Source organism: Ranitomeya imitator, chromosome 3 (genome assembly GCF_032444005.1).
Source record: "Ranitomeya imitator isolate aRanImi1 chromosome 3, aRanImi1.pri, whole genome shotgun sequence".
NCBI classification, from domain to species: domain Eukaryota; kingdom Metazoa; phylum Chordata; class Amphibia; order Anura; family Dendrobatidae; genus Ranitomeya; species Ranitomeya imitator.
In genome coordinates, this window is record NC_091284.1 from 86,138,605 (window position 1) to 86,159,442 (window position 20,838).

Genomic DNA, 20,838 nt, shown 5'->3' on the forward strand with positions numbered 1-20,838 from the left:
ACTACGTGGGCTGTGCTATATACTACGTTGGCTGTGTTATATACGTGGGCTGTGCTATATACTACGTGGGCTGAACGATATACTACGTGGGCTGTGTTATATACTACATGGGCTGTGCTATATACTACGTGACCAATCAGCGATATTGGCGCGGGATTTAAACACCGATTCACTGTTGGTCGCGGCCAGCCAGGCGCGACCTATCAGCAACAGGCGCAGTCCGGCCGCGAATTGGTGTGGGATTTGAACCACGCTTCACTGATTGGTCACGCCCGGCTGGCCGAATCCTGTGTATTCATTGCATTATTCTTAAATCTTCATAAATAAATTACATTCATATTCTAGAATACCCGATGCGTTAGAATCGGGCCACCATTATACTATGTGTTGACATTTATTTTAGCTATTCCATTCTAACCTGTCAGTGTGATTTTACTGTACACCGCGCTGAATTACCGACTTTTCTATAGAACACCGCTGCGTATTTCTTGCAAGTCACACGCATGGTCCGCGTGTAATCCGTATTTTTCTCACCCCCATAGACTTTCATTTGTGGATTTTTTGCGCAATACGCTGACAAAAGCAGCATGCTGCGATTTTCTCAGCCTGTAAAATATGGCTGAGAAATATACGGCAAATAGGAGCTGCCCCATAGAGAATCATTGGTCCGTGTGCAATGCGTAGTTTTTGCGCCTCTCATACGTCCGTAAAACTCTCTAGTTTGGAAAAGAGTCAATTTCTCTAGTTTGGAAAAGGATGGAAACAGAGTCAAAAACTCTCACCTGATGAAGATATGCTAGGAGCATAACATCCAAAATACATGGAAGGGAACAGTGGGCTGCCAGACCTCTTCCCACCGATATCCCAGGGATGGGTAGGGAAAACAGATGAGTAGAAGCTGTAACACTGGAAAATTGGGAGTTGGTGGGCGCTCAATCCACTACATTGGTCTACAGTTGCAAACAGACCTTTATTGAAGGTGCAAAATAACACATATTTTATTTGTCTTTTTTAATGGGCAAGAAATAAAACTAAAACAGGTGCTACCCACAAAAATAGAATATCATCAAAAAGTTAATTTATTTCAGTTCTTCAACACAAAAAGTGAAACTTGTATATTATATAGAGTCATTACAAACAGAGTGATCTATTTCAAGTGTTTATTTCTATTAATGTTGATGACTATGGTCATTGAAAACCCAAAAATCATTATCTCAGTAAATTATAGTAATTAACAAAAAACACCTGCAAAGGCTTCCTAAGCATTTTTTTAATCAGATAACTTTTTATTGAACATCCCATAATAATGCAAGTATTACATATCACATAACTTTATTCAGATAACATTTTATATAACATTTCAGATAACATTTTATATTAAAGCATCCCTCCCTCTCCCCTCCCTGCCCACCCCCCTTAGAGACCATATCAAAAGTGAACAACGTTCTTTTCGTTATATACAATATCGAACAGCATTCTAAAACCACATATATATACCACTATAATAGCATACGAAAACAAAGAACACAAAACCTAACTAATGCCCAAGTGATCAATTCAAATAAATTTATTAATAAAAGAATACACCAATTCGTAGGGGGAAAGAAACCAAAATAAGGCACAACACCAAGGAGACAGAGCAAAAATACAGTCCTGGAATGGTAAAGTGATGGCGTAATATTAATAAATAAATAAGTAACCAAACACAGAGCTGAAAATGTATATACACACTAAACTGATGGATATGGGAAGGAAATGGTACACCTTAAAAAATGACCTGAAATGCTTTTCAGGCTAAGGTAAATATAATAACTGCAATTGCAGTGAAAGACGTCTTTATATATATGTAAACCAGCATAAAGTGCGACAAGTGCAAGAAAATGCGGCCAAGATGTGACTATAAGGTGCAAAATGTGCGGCCAAATGTGTGCTTACACTGGTAATACGTACAGGTGACTGCTAAATCAATTTAGACACTGTGACAAATGTCACACGTAATGAGTCGAATATATTACATCACAATGGCTTGAAAGGAGTGCCTGGAGCAGAAGTTACCTGTGGTGCTACCATCTCCTGGATGTGCCAGTCCCCGACGCGCGCTTCGGCGTCAGCCTTCGTCAGGGGGTCACTATAATAGCATGTATCATTTCAACCATACTACTGTAATTCCAGTCCATCCACGGTTGCCATATTTTGTGGAATAAGTCCAGCTTGTTTCTTTTAGAGTAGATACTTTTTTCAGGAAGGATTATATGGTCCGTCTGTGTAATAAATTCCCGTCTGGACGGAGGCTCCTCTCTGATTCAAAATTTAGCGATCAATTTCCTTGCAATGAATAACAATCTTGCAATTACTATTTTGGTCATATTGTCCGTTATTATTTCTTCCACATATCCCAGTATACATACCATCAGGTCTCTAGGGACAACACACCCATATACCACTTCAATAAGATTCAAAACTACAATACAGAAAGATGACAGTCTGGGACAGTGCCAGAGCATGTGCAGCATACCCGCCTGAGATTGTGAACACCTAGGACACTCAGAATTAGGCCTCACCCCAGCTTTAAATAGCCAATCGGGGGTTCTATATACTCTATATCACATACACCTGCAATAATCTCCCAGGTTCACTCATAGATATCTTAGGCACATATTCTAAAATAGATTCCCATCTATCATCATTTATCTCTCCCAATTCCACCTCCCATTTCCTTCTATCCTCAATAGGATGATTACCGAGAAAAGCAAACAGCAGGTCTCTATATACCTCCGAAATCGCCCCCCCCCCCCGTTCCACTATTTTTAAGAATAAAGTCTAATGTGAGGTCCGCTTGTATCACCACAGGCCCTCTTCTACTTTGCGCCTGAAATGTGTGTTAAATCCTGTTATAGTGAAACAGATCTAGACCCGGTAACTAAAATTCCTCCTGCAACATTTCAAATGATTTAAGTCTACCCTGATTGATCAACTGACCTATCAATCCGAAACCTGCCCCTTTCCAAGCCCTATAACCTTCCATGTGTCTAAATTCCTGAAAGTATATATTGTCCCACATAAGTGAGAACCTGGTGAAACCAGTCACTCCCCTGATCTGCTTAACTGTTTCCCATACCTTATGGATTAGATTGATGGTGTGATACTGGAATCTCAACTTTAGAAAACGTCCCCTGTTGTGAATTCTGTGGCAGAGCTTCCTCCTGTGGTCACAAGTGGTACTTCGGCTGATTCTCTCTGTGAGCTTCCGTTGGTGGAGGAAAGTGGTACTGCGGCTTCTGAGTTTCCTTCCTCAGGTGATGTGGTGAAGTCGTTAGGTGCTGCTCTATTTAACTCCACCTAGTGCTTTGATCCTGGCCTCCAGTCAATGTTCTAGTATTGGACCTGTTTCCTCCTGGATCGTTCCTGTGGCCTGCTGCTCTGCATAGCTAAGTTCCGCTTTGCTATTTTGTTTGCTGTTTTTTCTGTCCAGCTTGTATATTTGTTTTTTCCTGCTTGCTGGAAGCTCTGGGACGCAGAGGGTGTACCTCCGTGCCGTTAGTTCGGTACGGAGGGTCTTTTTGCCCCCTTTGCGTGGTTTTTGTAGGGTTTTGTGTTGACCGCAAAGTTACCTTTCCTATCCTCGCTCTGTTCAGAAAGTCGGGCCTCACTTTGCTAAATCTATTTCATCTCTACGTTTGTCTTTTCATCTTAACTCACAGTCATTATATGTGGGGGCTGCCTTTTCCTTTGGGGTATTTCTCTGAGGCAAGGTAGGCTTATTTTCTATCTTCAGGCTAGCTAGTTTCTCAGGCTGTGCCGAGTTGCATAGGTAGCGTTAGGCGCAATCCACGGCTGCCTCTAGTGTGGTTGGAGAGGATTAGGGATTGCGGTCAGCAGAGTTCCCACGTCTCAGAGCTCGTTCTATGTTTTGGGGTTATTGTCAGGTCACTGTATGTGCTCTGACCTCTATGTCCATTGTGGTACTGAATTATCTTATCATAACAGTACTGGAGGCCAAAAGTACTAATGATCAGGGGCGGATTATCAAAGGGTCAATATGGGCGGTAGCCCAGGGCCCAGTGGTCTGGGGGGGCCCTGGGCTACCGCACATATTAACCCTCTGATAATCATCTGTGAGACTGTGAATGCCCGCCGGGCGGCGTTTATGTGCCCCCAGACCCGGTGGGCAGAGAGAGGGGGCCCGCATCGGGCCCCTTCTCATCTGCTCACCGGGCCCTTTCCGGCGCTGCGGCGGTTTCCTATTGATGTGCGGGCGCGCGCCCGCACATCAATAGTTAACAACAACAGCCGCCAGCCAATTGGAGGCTGGGAGCTGAAGTCGGCCGCAGCACACACGTCGCCGGCGTCTGACGTCATTGTCAGTCGCCGGCGGGCGGCGAGTGTGCGCTGCTGCAGGGAGCTCGCCGCCTGGAGCGCGGACAGGTGAGGAGGAGACTGTTTTTTTTTTTTGATCAGTTAAACGGTGGACCGTGGACACACTGGGGGGCAATGCTGGAGGGAGGACACATTGGGGGCAATGCTGGAGACACTGGGGCAGGTTGGAGGACACACTGGGGGCAATGCTGGAGGACACACTGGGGGCAATGCTGGACACACTGGGGCAGGTTGGAGGACACACTGGGGGCAATGCTGGAGGACACACTGGGGCAATGCTGGAGACACTGGGGCAGATTGCTGGGGGGCAATGCTGGGGGGCAATGCTGGACACACTGGGGCAGGTTGGAGGACACACTGGGGGCAATGCTGGAGGACACACTGGGGCAATGCTGGAGACACTGGGGCAGATTGCTGGGGGGCAATGCTGGGGGGCAATGCTGGACACACTGGGGCAGGTTGGAGGACACACTGGGGGAAATGCTGGAGGACACACTGGGGCAATGCTGGAGACACTGGGGCAGATTGCTGGAGGACACACTGGGGGGCAATGCTGGAGGACACACTGGGGGGCAATGCTGGACACACTGGGGCAGGTTGGAGGACACACTGGGGGCAATGCTGGAGGACACACTGGGGCAATGCTGGAGACACTGGGGCAGATTGCTGGAGGACACACTGGGGGCAAGGCTTGAGACAGTGGGGCACATTGCTGGAGACAGTGGGGCAGATTGCTGGAGACAGTGGGGCAGATTGCTGGAGACAGTGGGGCAGATTGCTGGAGACAGTGGGGCAGATTGCTGGAGACAGTGGGGCAATGCTGGGGACAGTGGGGCAATGCTGGGGACAGTGGGGCAATGCTGGAGACAGTGGGGCAATGCTGAGACAGTGGGGCAATGCTGGAGACAGTGGGGCAATGCTGGAGACAGTGGGGCAATGCTGGAGACAGTGGGGCAGATTGCTGGAGGACACACTGGGGGGCAATGCTGGAGACAGTGGGGCAGATTGCTGGAGGACACACTGGGGGGCAATGCTGGAGACAGTGGGGCAGATTGCTGGAGGACACACTGGGGGGCAATGCTGGAGACAGTGGGGCAGATTGCTGGAGACAGTGGGGGTAATATGCTGGACACACTGGGGCAGATTGCTGGACACACTGGGGGCAGGACTGGAGGCATGGGCAGAATGTAGACACGGGGCATGATTGGAGACACGGGGTAGAATGAAAGACATGGGGCAGGATTGGATCATGGGGCAGGATGGATACGATGGAGACAGATGGGGCAGGATGGATACTCATGAGTGCAGGATGGGAGAACATATGGCTGGAGCGAGGAATGAGATACATGGGGTGGGGAATAGTATTACCATAGGGGCTAATTAAGGGATATTATTACTGCAGTGATGTATTTATTTTATTTTTTGAGTATACTGTTTTAAATGGGGGGGCGGTCCTGTTACTGTGCAGAGTGACACTATATCGCCTTTTTCTCTTCATGTGGTGTAATGTAGCAGTTGTGAAAAATTAAGTAATGTGTTCTACAAGCGGAGCTCGAGATAACTGTGTTATTTCCTGCAGAAACGAGTCCTGGCTGGGAGAAATGATGGCGGTCTGTGCTGTATGAAAGATGAAGGACTTCACCTAGAGACGTCACTGGTGAGTCAGTGTTACCTATACACTGACACTATACACTATATACTATATACAGAGGTCCTGTGTACAATGTCACCAGTGATCACTGTATTACCTCTACACAGACACTGCATACTAAGTACAGATCTCCTGTGAATACTGGCACTAATGGTGATAGTATTGTGTTGTTGTTTTTTTGTTGTTTTTTTTTTACTGATCAGTATTGTAGTATTCAGTCACTATGTGGTGGTAATATGTGGTCTGGAAATGGTGTTGTGGTATTTGTCCCTTGTATGTGCTATTTGGTCACCAAGTGGTAATATGTGGTCTTGACACGGTGCGGTGGTATTTGTTCCTTGTATGTGATATTATTCGATCACTGTGGTGGTAATATGTGGTCTGGTCATGGTGCGGTGGTATTTGTTCCTTGTATGTGATATTATTCGATCACTGTGGTTGTAATTTGTGGTCTGGTCATGGTACGGTGGTATTTGTTCCTTGTATGTGATATTATTGGTCAAGATATACCTAAATTGTATTGCAGATTTTAACAAATATTGAATAGGTTACAGTAGAGTAGGGCCCGGCCATTTTTCTGGAATAATCTGGTTCGGGTATATCATGACCCCCGTCACATGACCCCCGTCACATGTCCCCCGTCACATGACCGGGGGGGCCCACAGTGTGTGAACAGCCCGGGGCCCTGGCTACCCTTAATCCACCCCTGCTAATGATTCTCAATAGAGGGAAAAAAGAAGTTCTGAGACCATTTTTTTTTCTCTGCACTGTGTTTTGCCTTTTTTTCCCCTAGACATTTGGGTGGTTCAGGACACAGGTGTAGCGATGGACATTAAAGGTCTGTCTTCATGTGTGGATCAGCTCACGGCAAGAGTACAAAATATTCAAGACTTTGTGGTTCAGAATTCTATGTTAGAACCGAGAATTCCTATTCCTGATTTGTTTTTTGGAGACAGAACTAAATTTCTGAGTTTCAAAAATAATTGTAAACTATTTCTGGCTTTGAAACCTCGCTCCTCTGGTGACCCAGTTCAACAAGTTAGGATCATTATTTCTTTTTTACGTGGCGACCCTCAGGACTGGGCATTTTCTCTTGTGTCAGGAGATCCTGCATTAAGTAATATCGATGCGTTTTTCCTGGCGCTCGGATTGCTGTACGATGAACCTAATTCAGTGGATCAGGCAGAGAAAAATTTGCTGGCTCTGTGTCAGGGTCAGGATGAGATAGAGGTATATTGTCAGAAATTTAGAAAGTGGTCCGTACTCACTCAATGGAATGAAGGTGCGCTCGCAGCTATTTTCAGAAAAGGTCTCTCTGAAGCCCTTAAGGATGTCATGGTGGGATTTCCTATGCCTGCTGGTCTGAATGAGTCTATGTCTTTGGCCATTCAGATCGGTCGACGCTTGCGTGAGCGTAAATCTGTGCACCATTTGGCGGTATTACCTGAGCTTAAACCTGAGTCTATGCAGTGCGATAGGACTTTGACCAGAGTTGAACGGCAAGAACAGAGACGTCTGAATGGGCTGTGTTTCTACTGTGGTGATTCCACTCATGCTATCTCTGATTGTCCTAAGCGCACTAAGCGGTTCGCTAGGTCTGCCACCATTGGTATGGTACAGTCAAAATTTCTTCTGTCCGTTACCTTGATCTGCTCTTTGTCATCATATTCTGTCATGGCATTTGTGGATTCAGGCGCTGCCCTGAATTTGATGGACTTGGAGTATGCTAGGCGTAGTGGGTTTTTCTTGGAGCCCTTGCAGTGTCCTATTCCATTGAGAGGAATTGATGCTACGCCTTTGGCCAAGAATAAGCCTCAGTACTGGACCCAGCTGACCATGTGCATGGCTCCTGCACATCAGGAGGTTATTCGCTTTTGTGGTGTTGCATAATCTGCATGATGTGGTCGTGTTGGGGTTGCCATGGCTACAAGTCCATAATCCAGTATTAGATTGGAAATCCATGTCTGTGTCCAGCTGGGGTTGTCAGGGGGTACATGGTGATGTCCCATTTCTGACTATTTCGTCATCCACCCCTTCTGAGGTTCCAGAGTTCTTGTCTGATTACCGGGATGTATTTGATGAGCCCAAGTCCGATACCCTACCTCCGCATAGGGATTGTGATTGTGCTATCGATTTGATTCCTGGTAGTAAATTCCCAAAAGGTCGACTGTTTAATTTATCTGTGCCTGAGCACGCCGCTATGCGGAGTTATGTGAAGGAGTCCTTGGAAAAGGGGCATATTCGCCCGTCATCGTCGCCATTAGGAGCAGGGTTCTTTTTTGTAGCCAAGAAGGATGGTTCACTGAGACCTTGTATAGATTACCGCCTTCTAAATAAGATCACGGTTAAATTTCAGTACCCCTTGCCGTTGTTATCTGATTTGTTTGCTCGGATTAAGGGGGCTAGTTGGTTCACCAAGATAGATCTTCGTGGTGCGTATAATCTTGTGCGTATTAAGCGAGGCGATGAATGGAAAACTGCATTTAATACGCCCGAGGGCCATTTTGAGTATCTAGTAATGCCATTCGGACTTGCCAATGCTCCATCAGTGTTTCAGTCCTTTATGCATGACATCTTCCGAGAGTACCTGGATAAATTCCTGATTGTGTACTTGGATGACATTTTGATCTTCTCGGATGATTGGGAGTCTCATGTGAAGTAGGTCAGAACGGTGTTTCAGGTCCTGCGTGCTAATTCTTTGTTTGTGAAGGGATCAAAGTGTCTCTTTGGTGTTCAGAAGGTTTCATTTTTGGGGTTCATCTTTTCCCCTTCTACTATCGAGATGGACCCTGTTAAGGTCCAAGCCATTCATGATTGGACTCAGCCGACATCTCTGAAAAGTCTGCAAAAGTTCCTGGGCTTTGCTAATTTTTATCGTCGCTTCATCTGCAATTTTTCTAGTATTGCTAAACCATTGACCGATTTGACCAAGAAGGGTGCTGATGTGGTCAATTGGTCTTCTGCTGCTGTGGAAGCTTTTCAAGAGTTGAAGCATCGTTTTTCTTCTGCCCCTGTGTTTTGTCAACCAGATGTTTCACTTCCATTCCAGGTCGAGGTTGATGCTTCTGAGATTGGAGCAGGGGCTGTTTTGTCGCAGAGAAGTTCTGATTGCTCGGTGATGAAACCATGCGCCTTCTTTTCCAGGAAGTTTTCGCCTGCTGAGCGAAATTATGATGTGGGCAATCGAGAGTTGCTGGCCATGAAGTGGGCATTCGAGGAGTGGCGTCATTGGCTTGAAGGAGCTAAGCATCGCGTTGTGGTCTTGACTGATCATAAGAACTTGACTTATCTCGAGTCTGCCAAGCGGTTGAATCCTAGACAGGCTCGTTGGTCGCTGTTTTTTGCCCGTTTTGACTTTGTGATTTCGTACCTTCCGGGCTCTAAAAATGTGAAGGCGGATGCTCTGTCTAGGAGTTTTGTGCCCGACTCTCCGGGTTTATCTGAGCCGGCGGGTATCCTCAAAGAGGGAGTAATTGTGTCTGCCATCTCCCCTGATTTGCGGCAGGTGCTGCAAAAATTTCAGGCTAATAAACCTGATCGTTGCCCAGCGGAGAAACTGTTTGTCCCTGATAGGTGGACGAATAAAGTTATCTCTGAGGTTCATTGTTCGGTGTTGGCTGGTCATCCTGGAATCTTTGGTACCAGAGAGTTAGTGGCTAGATCCTTTTGGTGGCCATCTCTGTCGCGGGATGTGCGTACTTTTGTGCAGTCCTGTGGGATTTGTGCTCGGGCTAAGCCCTGCTGTTCTCGTGCCAGTGGGTTGCTTTTGCCCTTGCCAGTCCCGAAGAGGCCTTGGACACATATCTCTATGGATTTTATTTCAGATCTTCCCGTTTCTCAAAAGATGTCAGTCATTTGGGTGGTCTGTGATCGCTTCTCTAAGATGGTCCATTTGGTACCCTTGTCTAAATTACCTTCCTCCTCTGATTTGGTGCCATTGTTCTTCCAGCATGTGGTTCGTTTACATGGCATCCCAGAGAATATCGTGTCTGACAGAGGTTCCCAGTTTGTTTCGAGGTTTTGGCGAGCCTTTTGTGGTAGGATGGGCATTGACTTGTCTTTTTCCTCGGCTTTCCATCCTCAGACTAATGGCCAGACCGAACGAACCAATCAGACCTTGGAAACATATCTGAGATGCTTTGTTTCTGCTGATCAGGATGACTGGGTGTCCTTTTTGCCTTTGGCTGAGTTCGCCCTTAATAATCGGGCCAGCTCGGCTACCTTGGTTTCGCCGTTTTTCTGCAACTCTGGGTTCCATCCTCGTTTCTCTTCAGGGCAGGTTGAGTCTTCGGACTGTCCTGGTGTGGATACCGTGGTGGACAGGTTGCAGCAGATTTGGACTCATGTAGTGGACAATTTGACCTTGTCCCAGGAGAAGGCTCAACGTTTCGCTAATCGCAGACGCTGTGTGGGTCCCCGACTTCGTGTTGGGGATTTGGTTTGGTTATCTTCTCGTCATATTCCTATGAAGGTTTCCTCTCCTAAGTTTAAACCTCGTTTCATTGGTCCGTATAGGATTTCTGAGGTTCTTAATCCTGTGTCTTTTCGTCTGACCCTTCCAGATTCTTTTTCCATACATAACGTATTCCATAGGTCATTGTTGCGGAGATACGTGGCACCTATGGTTCCATCTGTTGATCCTCCTGCCCCGGTTTTGGTGGAGGGGGAGTTGGAGTATATTGTGGAGAAGATTTTGGATTCTCGTGTTTCAAGACGGAAACTCCAGTATCTGGTTAAGTGGAAGGGTTATGCTCAGGAAGATAATTCCTGGGTCTTTGCCTCTGATGTCCATGCTCCCGATCTTGTTCGTGCCTTTCATATGGCTCATCCTGGTCGTCCTGGGGGCTCTGGTGAGGGTTCGGTGACCCCTCCTCAAGGGGGGGGTACTGTTGTGAATTCTGTGGCAGAGCTCCCTCCTGTGGTCACAAGTGGTACTTCGGCTGATTCTCTTTGTGAGCTTCCGTTGGTGGAGGAAAGTGGTACTGCGGCTTCTGAGTTTCCTTCCTCAGGTGATGTGGTGAAGTCGTTAGGTGCTGCTCTATTTAACTCCACCTAGTGCTTTGATCCTGGCCTCCAGTCAATGTTCTAGTATTGGACCTGTTTCCTCCTGGATCGTTCCTGTGGCCTGCTGCTCTGCATAGCTAAGTTCCGCTTTGCTATTTTGTTTGCTGTTTTTTCTGTCCAGCTTGTATATTTGTTTTTTCCTGCTTGCTGGAAGCTCTGGGACGCAGAGGGTGTACCTCCGTGCCGTTAGTTCGGTACGGAGGGTCTTTTTGCCCCCTTTGCATGGTTTTTGTAGGGTTTTGTGTTGACAGCAAAGTTACCTTTCCTATCCTCGCTCTGTTCAGAAAGTCGGGCCTCACTTTGCTAAATCTATTTCATCTCTACGTTTGTCTTTTCATCTTAACTCACAGTCATTATATGTGGGGGCTGCCTTTTCCTTTGGGGTATTTCTCTGAGGCAAGGTAGGCTTATTTTCTATCTTCAGGCTAGCTAGTTTCTCAGGCTGTGCCGAGTTGCATACGTAGCGTTAGGCGCAATCCACGGCTGCCTCTAGTGTGGTTGGAGAGGATTAGGGATTGCGGTCATCAGAGTTCCCACGTCTCAGAGCTCGTTCTATGTTTTGGGGTTATTGTCAGGTCACTGTATGTGCTCTGACCTCTATGTCCATTGTGGTACTGAATTATCTTATCATAACAGTCCCCCTTCCAGACTCTCACTTAATGGGAAGGACTTTATTAAATACTCCAAGCTACAAGGCGTCTGTCCTCTCCCCATGTCCTCCCCCCCAGCCTCTAAGATGCTGTCATTGTGCCGATAAGAAATATAACCAGGGATTAGGAAGCGCTACACCACTGTCCTCTTTTGGCCTCTGTAATGTTTCCTGTTTAAGCCTTGAATTCTTCCCCCACATATTAATACACCAAACAGTGATTTGATCCTACGAAATCTGCACCGCGGGATCCAGATAGGAGAATTATGTAGCACATACAATAGCTGTGGCATCACAATCATCTTCAAAAGATTAACTCTACCTACTACCGAAAGATGTAACTTATTCCACGCCAGGATTTTAGTACGTATTTTTTGTAATAGTGGGCTTAGATTAAGTTCCTCAAAACTCGTCAAAGGAAGGGCTATATGAATCCCTAAGTACTTGAATTTTTAAGCCACCTTTAATTTTGTAGATATTTTCACCTCCCTAATATGGCCATTGTCCCTGTCTATCGGCAAAACACAAGATTTGTCCCAATTAATTTTAAGTCCCAAAAACTGCCCGAAGTCCTCAATTAGTGCCACCACCCTTCTCAAGGTCACTTTAGAACAGTGTTTCTCAACTCCAGTCCTCAAGAACTCACAACAGGTCATGTTTTCAGGATTGCATAGGCGATGGAATTAATGCTTTAGCAGGTGATGAAAATATCACCTGTGCAATACTAAAGAAATCCTGAAAACATGACCTGTTGTGGGGTCTTGAGGACTGTAGTTGACAAAGACTGCTTTAGAATCTTCCAGAAAGAGCAAAATATCATCGCATATAAGGCTACCTTCTCCTCCTTTGTCCCATAAACAAATCCCTTTATCTCTTGTGCGCTTCTTAATTTAGCAGCCAAGGGCTCCACAGCCAGGGCAAAAAGCAACGGAGACAACGAACACCCCTGCCTTGTACCCTTAGACAGCGGAAAGCTCTCTGACACTTTATTATTTATTCTAATTTTAGCAGTTGGAGCGGAGTATAGCAACCTCACCCAAGAAATATATTTTGGCCCAAACCCCATGCGTTCCAGTACTGACCACAAGTAATTTAATTCTACACTGTCGAAGGCTTTGTGTGCATCCAACGACACCACCACTCTCTTAGGGTACCGTCACACTATAACATTTCGATTGCTACGACGGTACGATTCGTGACGTTCCAGCGATATCGTTACGATATTGCTGTGTCTGACACGCAGCAGCGATCAGGGATCCTGCTGAGAATCGTACGTCGTAGCAGATCGTATGGAACTTTCTTTCATCGCTGGATCTCCCGCTGTCATCGCTAGATCGGTGTGTGTGACACCGATCTAGCGATCTAGCGATGCGATCCAGCGATGCGTTCACTTGTAACCAGGGTAAACATCGGGTAACTAAGCGCAGGACCGCGCTTAGTTACCCGATGTTTACCCTGGTTACAAGCGTTAAACTAAAAAAAAAAAACAGCACATACTTACATTCTGGTGTCCGTCAGGTCCCTTGCCGTCTGCTTCCCGCACTGTGACTGCCGGCCGTAAAGTGAAAGCAGAGCACAGCGGCTGTGCTTTCACTTTCACTTTACGGCCGGCAGTCTGTGAGTGCGGGAAGCAGAGGGAAGCAGACTGCAAGGGACCTGACGGACACCAGAATGTAAGTATGTGCTGTTTTTTTTTTTTTAGTTTAACGCTTGTAACCAGGGTAAACATCGGGTAACTAAGCGCGGTCCTGCGCTTAGTTACCCGATGTTTACCCTGGTTACCCAGGGACCTCGGCATCGTTGGTCGCTGGAGAGCTGTCTGTGTGACAGCTCCCCAGCGACCACACTACGATTTACCTACGATCACGGCCAGGTCATATCGCTGGTCGTGATCGTAGGTAAATCGTATAGTGTGACGGTACCCTTTTACCCGCATTTTCAGCTGGGATTTGACCTTGTCAATTATGCGAGTCAGCCTGTTAGACTGTAAGACTCCGGCAACTGTGGGTCTTTATCAGCTTTAGGAATGACCACAACAATGGCCTCACTCATAGATGCAGGCAGAACTCCCCTCTCCAACGACTCATTAAATACCCTTTCCAATTTGGTTATTATTTCTTCGTTAAGAGCTTTATAAACCTCCGCCGGAATGCCGTCTGCCCCCGAAGCCCTGTCTCCCACCATGTCCGCCAATGCCGCTCCTAATTCCTCCCCTACAAGCGGTTCGTCTAAACACTCTCTGTCCTCCATACTTAATCGGGGTAAATCAAACTCCCCTAGAAACCTATCCAACTCCTCTTTTCCCTTTTGCAACCTAGAGGAATACAGCCCATAGTAAACCATCTGAAAAACCTCTTGTTCCCCCTGTGTAACCACATTACCCTGTTCTGATTTTATTGCATATACATGAGATGAGTTCCGTTGCGCTGAAGCCACCACTGAAAGCAAATGACCCACTTTTTCACCTTCCTCATAGAACGTCTCCTTTTTCCTAAGCATTTAAAAAGGTAAGGTCCCTTAGTCTGTTTCAGTAGGCTCCACAAGCATGGGGAAGACTGCTGACTTGACAGATATCCAGAAGGCAGTCATTGACACACTCCACAAGGAGGGTAAGCCACAAAAGCTCATTGCTAAAGAAGGTGGCTGCTCACAGAGTGCTGTACCCAATCATATTAATGGAAAATTGAGTGGAAGGAAGAAGTGGGGTAGAAAAAGGTGCTCAGCTCAAGCAATCGGGATAATCGAAGCCTTGAAAGGATTGTTAAAGGCCATTCAAAAATTTTGGGGAGATTCACAAGGAGTGGACTGCTGCTGGAGTCATTGCTTCCAGAGCCACCACACACAGACGTATCCAGGACATGGGCTACAAGTGTCGCATTCCTTGTGTCAAGCCACTCATGACCAATAGACAACTCCAGAAGCGTCTTACCTGGGCCAAGGAGAAAAAGAACTGGACTGTTGCTCAATGGTCCAAGGTGTTGTTTTCAGATAAAAGTACATTTTGCATTTCATTTGGAAATCAAGGTCCCAGAGTCTGGAGGAAGAGTGGAAAGACACAATCCAAGCTGCTTGAGGTCTAGTGTGAAGTTTCCACAATCAGTGGTTTGGGGAGCCATGTTATCTGCTGGTGTAGGTCCACTGTGTTTTATCATGACCAAAGTCAGCACAGCCGTCTACAAGGAAATTTTAGAACACTTCATGCTTCCCTCTGCCAATAAGATTTTTGGAGATGGAAATTTCATTCTCCAGCAAGACTTGGCACCTGTCCACACTACCAAAAGTACCAATACCTGGTTTAAAAACAACAGTATCACTGGGCTTGATTGGCCACGAAACTCACCTGACCTTAACCCAATAGAGAATGTATGGGGTATTGTCAACAGGAAGATAAGAGACACCAGACTCAACAATGCAGGCAAGCTGAAGGCTGCTATCAAAGCAACCTGGGCTTCCATAACACCTCAGCAGTGCCACAGGCTGATCGCCTCCATGCCATGCCGTATTGATGCAGTAATTGATGCAAAAAGAGCCCCAACCAAGTATTGAGTGCATTTACTGAACATTAGTGATGAGGGAGTGTACTCGTTGCTCGGTTTTCCAGAGCATGCTCAGGTGGTCTCCGAGTATTTATGACTGCTTGGAGATTACGTTTTTATCGCCTCAGCAGCATGATTTACAGCTATTAGCCAGCTTGATTACATGTGGGGATTACCTAGCAACCAGGCAACCCCCACATGTACTCAGGCTGGCTAGTAGCTATAAATCATTCAGCTGCCGTGATGAAAACTAAATCTCCGAACACTAACAAATACTCGGAGGTCACCCGAGCGTGCTCAGGAAAACCCGCGCAACGAGTACACTAGCTAATCACTACTGAACATACATTTCAGTAGACCAACATTTTGAATTTTAAAATAATCTTTCAAGCTGGTGCTATAAAGTATTCTAATTTACTGAGATAATGACTTTTGGGTTTTCATTGGCTGTAAGCCATAATCATCGACATTAACAGAAATAAACACTTGAAATAGATCACTCTGTTTGCAATGACTCTATATAATATGAGTTTCACTTTTTGTATTGAAGAACTGAAATAAATTAACTTTTTGTTGATATTCTAATTCAGTGAGAAGCACCTGTATATTGGTGCTGGATTACAATGTCTTCATTATTTTCTTATCATCCTTTAAAATAGATTCATAACCACGCACTTTAGATAGTTGCTGGATGACAACATGTATTTCTCCTTAATGCAACCATACGTATGCACGATCGTTTTGACCGATCATGCATGGGAAGAAGCTGATGTCCCCTCTGGAAACCGTTTATCTTGCCAGAGAATACAAATATCAGTCAAGGTAAAATACAACAATCTGCTTGATCACTCCTCATTTCTCCCCTGAATCTGCCTTTGGGAATCCCTGCTTACAATAGATGGTCAGTCCTACCCAAAATTAATATTAATCAAGTGAGAATGTTCAGCCTAAATCCAGAGAACAGCAAGTCAACTGATCTGTATGTATTCTAAAAAGTATTCAGTACCTAAAAACAACCATGGAAAACTGGTTTCATTTATGCGAGACGAGAGCCATCTGATGATTACAATATTTCTTCACTCAGACCAAGATATAAGTATATCCACCACTATTACCTTCATCTGGTATAGTTCTGACATACGCAGTCTTCTAGCACGTAATATCAACGTTCCTCCTCTTGCATTATGAGTATGTTTTGCCACGAGTTCCAGTGCAGAAAGAGAATCAGAAATAAATAACAATGGCCGACGTGTAACATCTAGGGCCTGATTCATCAAAGTTTTAGTGCCAAAATTCTGGAGTTTTGGCGCCACTTATGCTACTTTCTCCCAACTCGGTCAACATTGGCAGAGCTGGGTTGGGTGGGTCGGGGCGTGATGCCACAGTTTGTCTAATTCATAACGAGATGTGCCATTCCGTAACATTTCCCAAATCAAGACCGCCGAGAGAACTGACGGTCTTAATGACTTGGGGCCCTAGTGTCCAAGATAGCAATTTTCATGTCTTTTGATAAACTGTACATTACAGAACAAATAAAAGAAAAATAGATTTTTATGTGATAGGTAGATAGGTAAAGGTAGCGATGCAACAAGATGCATTCACCGGTGATGTATTCTGCATCTACCTTATAGCATTCTTCACTTCTGCGCTTTGTAGAGGTTCTGAGATGTTTGATGGGGATGTAACCACAAACCAGAAGGACACTCTTGGAGTCACGTTGCAGATCAAAACATTTGAAATCCTGTGTATAAAAAGATAGTTTAGTGAAATCTGTCAGTAGTATCTCTAATTCATCTTATTCTAGCGAGGTCTTTTGCATGCTATTTATTGATGTGTTTTCATTCTGTTTAAATTTAGGATGGATATACAATAAAGTTGAGGGGAATAATGTAAAGCCTTAAAGGGAATCTGTCACCCCCTGGATGAATTTAAGCTATTACTATGGGCATACAGGTAACAGAGTGGAATTACTGTGCAGCAACTGAAGAGAGAAAGCAGGAATTTCTTCCAGGCACCATACGCCCCGGAGCCTGGAAGACATCATTACCATAAAACTGCTTTTCTCAACATTTAGACCGCAGCTATGAGGCATACAGATAAGACTGGTTTAACCATTCTATTACCTGTATGTCCATAATAATAGCTTAAATTCATCCAGGGGATGACAGAGTCCCTTTAAATGAAAGATGAATCGAAACTAAAAAAGAAAAAATAACAAGGGATGATTATCTTCACTATATGGTACATTAGAAGCTCATCTGTGTGGTGGGGAAATCTATTTGATGTTTGTGGGTTTACATTTAGCAATAAGTCATGCTCCTAAGGGCTCGCTCACACAAACTTATACATCAAAAGACTGCTATCCGATGTTTTATTGGATTTAACTTGGACTAATGTTCTTCTATGGGGCACTGAAGTACTGAAGATACGTACCGTACCTTTTTTCTGATGCCAGTTCGGAATGAGAAAAACAATCACAGCATGCTGCGAGTGGATTTGCTAATCAGATGGCATGCACCCATACAAGTGTATGAGAGCGTGTAATATATTGAGGGTGTCAACATTTTTGTCTGGCCTATTTTGGGGGTTTTGTGTTAAATTATGTCCAATTTGCCTTTTTTTTGTTTTTTTGTGTTGTTTCAATACACACAAAGGAAATAAATATGAGTATAACAAAACATGTGTAATTTCAATAATTTTCTGGGAGAAATACTTCATTTTCTGGAAGAAGTATTCTGGGAGTGATACCTTTATTGCCTAACCAGAAAATAATATGTTTGCAAGCTTTCAGAGCACAGAGGCTCCTTCTTCATTTTCTGGAACAATTTCAAGGGTGCAAAAACTTTTGGCCATGACTGTATCCCCATATACAGTCATGTAAAGATTAGTCATTATTGTATTAACTATTCATGGAACTTACTGAATTGCATTGTCCACATGAGCTCGCATGGTAAATACCATCATAGCTTTAAAGAGAAACTCTTCATCAGCGTTCCATGCATACTGTAAAAGAGGAAGAGACAATGGTGCCACAGATTGTACGGACTGTAATACATGACCAACCATATCTGGCTCATCTCTGCGCGTGGATCCACAGTATAACTTCTCTGCATATATGGTAATACATAATACATCATTTTTGTGTACTGATCAGCAATAAAATTAAAACCACATTCCGCTCTTGAAGTTTTGAAGTTGATGTGTTGGAAGCAGGACAAAAATATGTGTAACGATCGGAGTGACAAGAGACAAACTATGATGGTTAAACGACTCTAAATTGGCCCATATTTTCGGGTATTCCTTGTATTTAGTTCAGTACTGTAGCTTTCAGGGGGCTAGAGGATGTGGTCGTAACGGGCCCCTCGCTCAGAGTGGATACACGTGGAGCTTCTGCCACTCTTAACTATAGTTAATCTCTGTACTATATGATATATTGACGACCTGTAGATCTCAACCATACATTTGTATATTCTGTGCCTCTATGGTAACAAAGCAGATAAATACCAGCTTGTAACACTGCCTATTGTTCTGTCCTTTCATCAGAGATGGAAATCTTTTGAAATTCTTATTTGCCCAATTCATCAAGTTTTTCACAAAAATTCAATTTGCTGTGAATCAATTTGTCATGAAAATACTGGAAAGCCGACAATTGACCTAAAAGACATGTATAACACACTGAAGTCTCCTATGACTGTATTCAACCCCTTTAAAGCTACTCAATGCAAATGCAGCATTAGTAATGTCGGTGACCTAAACATATATGGCTTTGGGTAAACAGACGGTATCCGTTCTGGACCACTCTGCTGTCACACATTATCGATATAGTCTCTTCAGTATTTTACAGCTTTCTGTTTCTGTCTGTATGAATAAGCTGTGATATCCTCTCACTTTCCAGATTCTCCACAAAATGGCTGCTGCATTCCCTGCCTCTGCTTTTATACAGGCATTATGAAAGCCTGCTCAATCATTTGTGAGGTCATGGTATCCTTATTCTGCAATGTGTAAAATGACAGTGACAGTTTTAGGCAAGTCAAGAAAAGCGAATTACGTATTGTTCACATTTGTCAGGTTCAGCAAATTCCTAAAAATGTAACGCAAATTAACTTTGCATTGAATTAATTCAAGTTGCTTTTTTTGGAATAAATCTGTATACTTAAAATGTTTTTTTCCCAAGATGTTTATTTAATGGGAGCTGTAAACCATCCATGCGATATGGTTTTCCTTGAATGAACTGGTGTGAACATCCTGAGTCACAAACATGTCTTTGTCCCTGTGATTTTCCAGATGATTACAAGCGTTATCAATCTGAGCAGCTGAACTGAAGTCTGCATTTTAACCATTTGCCATGAGGTCAAAACAAATATCTACAGCTATCGAGACAACTTGCCCTATTTGACTTCTTTCATTCGGAAAGACTTAAGAACACTTCAATTACGTCTGATTTTTTAGGGATACAATGTGGATGATGCTGTACAGTACTTTTTTAGGGAGATTTCAAATGAAAAAAATATTGGTACAGAATTATTAGACAATATTATTATTGCTTGTACGGGTGCATCTTAAATAATCTGAATACTTTGGAATAATCTATTTTACTGTATTGATTACTAATAAATGTGGTCTGAGTTGGAATGAAAAAGAAAATCAATACAAGTAAATAACACAGGTTTATATGTTTTATTGAGCACCTTGCGCAAACATTCACAGTGCAGGAGAAAAAGTAAGTGAACCTTTAACTTTAAAAACCTGTAGATCACCTTTAACATCAATCACCAGCACCGAACATTTCTTGTGATCGACACAATGTTGAACATGAATTTTGTACGATTTCTCACTATTACCATAGAGCAATGTTTCTGGATTCTTTGATCCATGTTTCTTCTGTCCTGTGCCTGTATTTGCATTAATTAAAACAAATTTTATCGTTCAAAGATTGGACTGGTGACTGCTGTAATCGTTCACTCTTTGCTTCTGCAGAAAATATTTCTTGGATGCCGCGTGTAAATCTTCATGTAATGCCACGGCATCTCCATAGGCTTGAGATCAGGTTGTTCCAAAACAAAAATCTTCTCTTTCAACCATTCTTTAGTGCACTTACGTGTGTGCTTTGGTTCACTGCCTGGTAGGGTCACCCAATGTCACTTTTGCTTGAAGTATGGACGGCTCCCCCCCCTCAAAGTAAAGAAGCCCCAAAGCATAATGTTCCCAACCCCATAATTCACAATTGGGTTGATTTTTTTGGTGCTGGTGTGCTATATTCTTTTACAACGGCATAAACTAAAACTAACATAAAATCTCCAAACAGGGCTTCTATCACAATTCATTAATAGTATTGGTCTTCTCATACATATGAGAGGGACATTTTTGGTCCCATTGGGCTTCAGAGTTCAGATACAAAGACAAACCGCTCACACACAGTAATTACACACCTGTTATGTTCCCTCTAGGCATAGCTTTATGTTTTTGTGCTAAAAATGTCTAAATCTGTCCGTAGAACATTATTTCCAGGAGCATTGGGACACCATGTTGTCCCAGGCAAATTTGAAACAGAGTGCAAAGTT

General features: G+C 44.2%; 1 protein-coding gene across 1 annotated transcript in view; it reads right to left on the reverse strand.

Annotated features, from left to right (window-relative positions):
• CLTRN (collectrin, amino acid transport regulator) overlaps positions 1-20,838 on the reverse strand; it is a 195,759-nt gene that overhangs the window by 42,387 nt on the left and 132,534 nt on the right. The window contains exons 3-4 of the mRNA XM_069759737.1: positions 18,198-18,280; positions 16,902-17,018 (exon numbers count right to left, since the gene is read on the reverse strand). Of these exons, the coding sequence (XP_069615838.1) occupies positions 16,902-17,018; positions 18,198-18,280 (200 nt within the window). The remainder of the gene's footprint in view (positions 1-16,901; positions 17,019-18,197; positions 18,281-20,838) is intronic.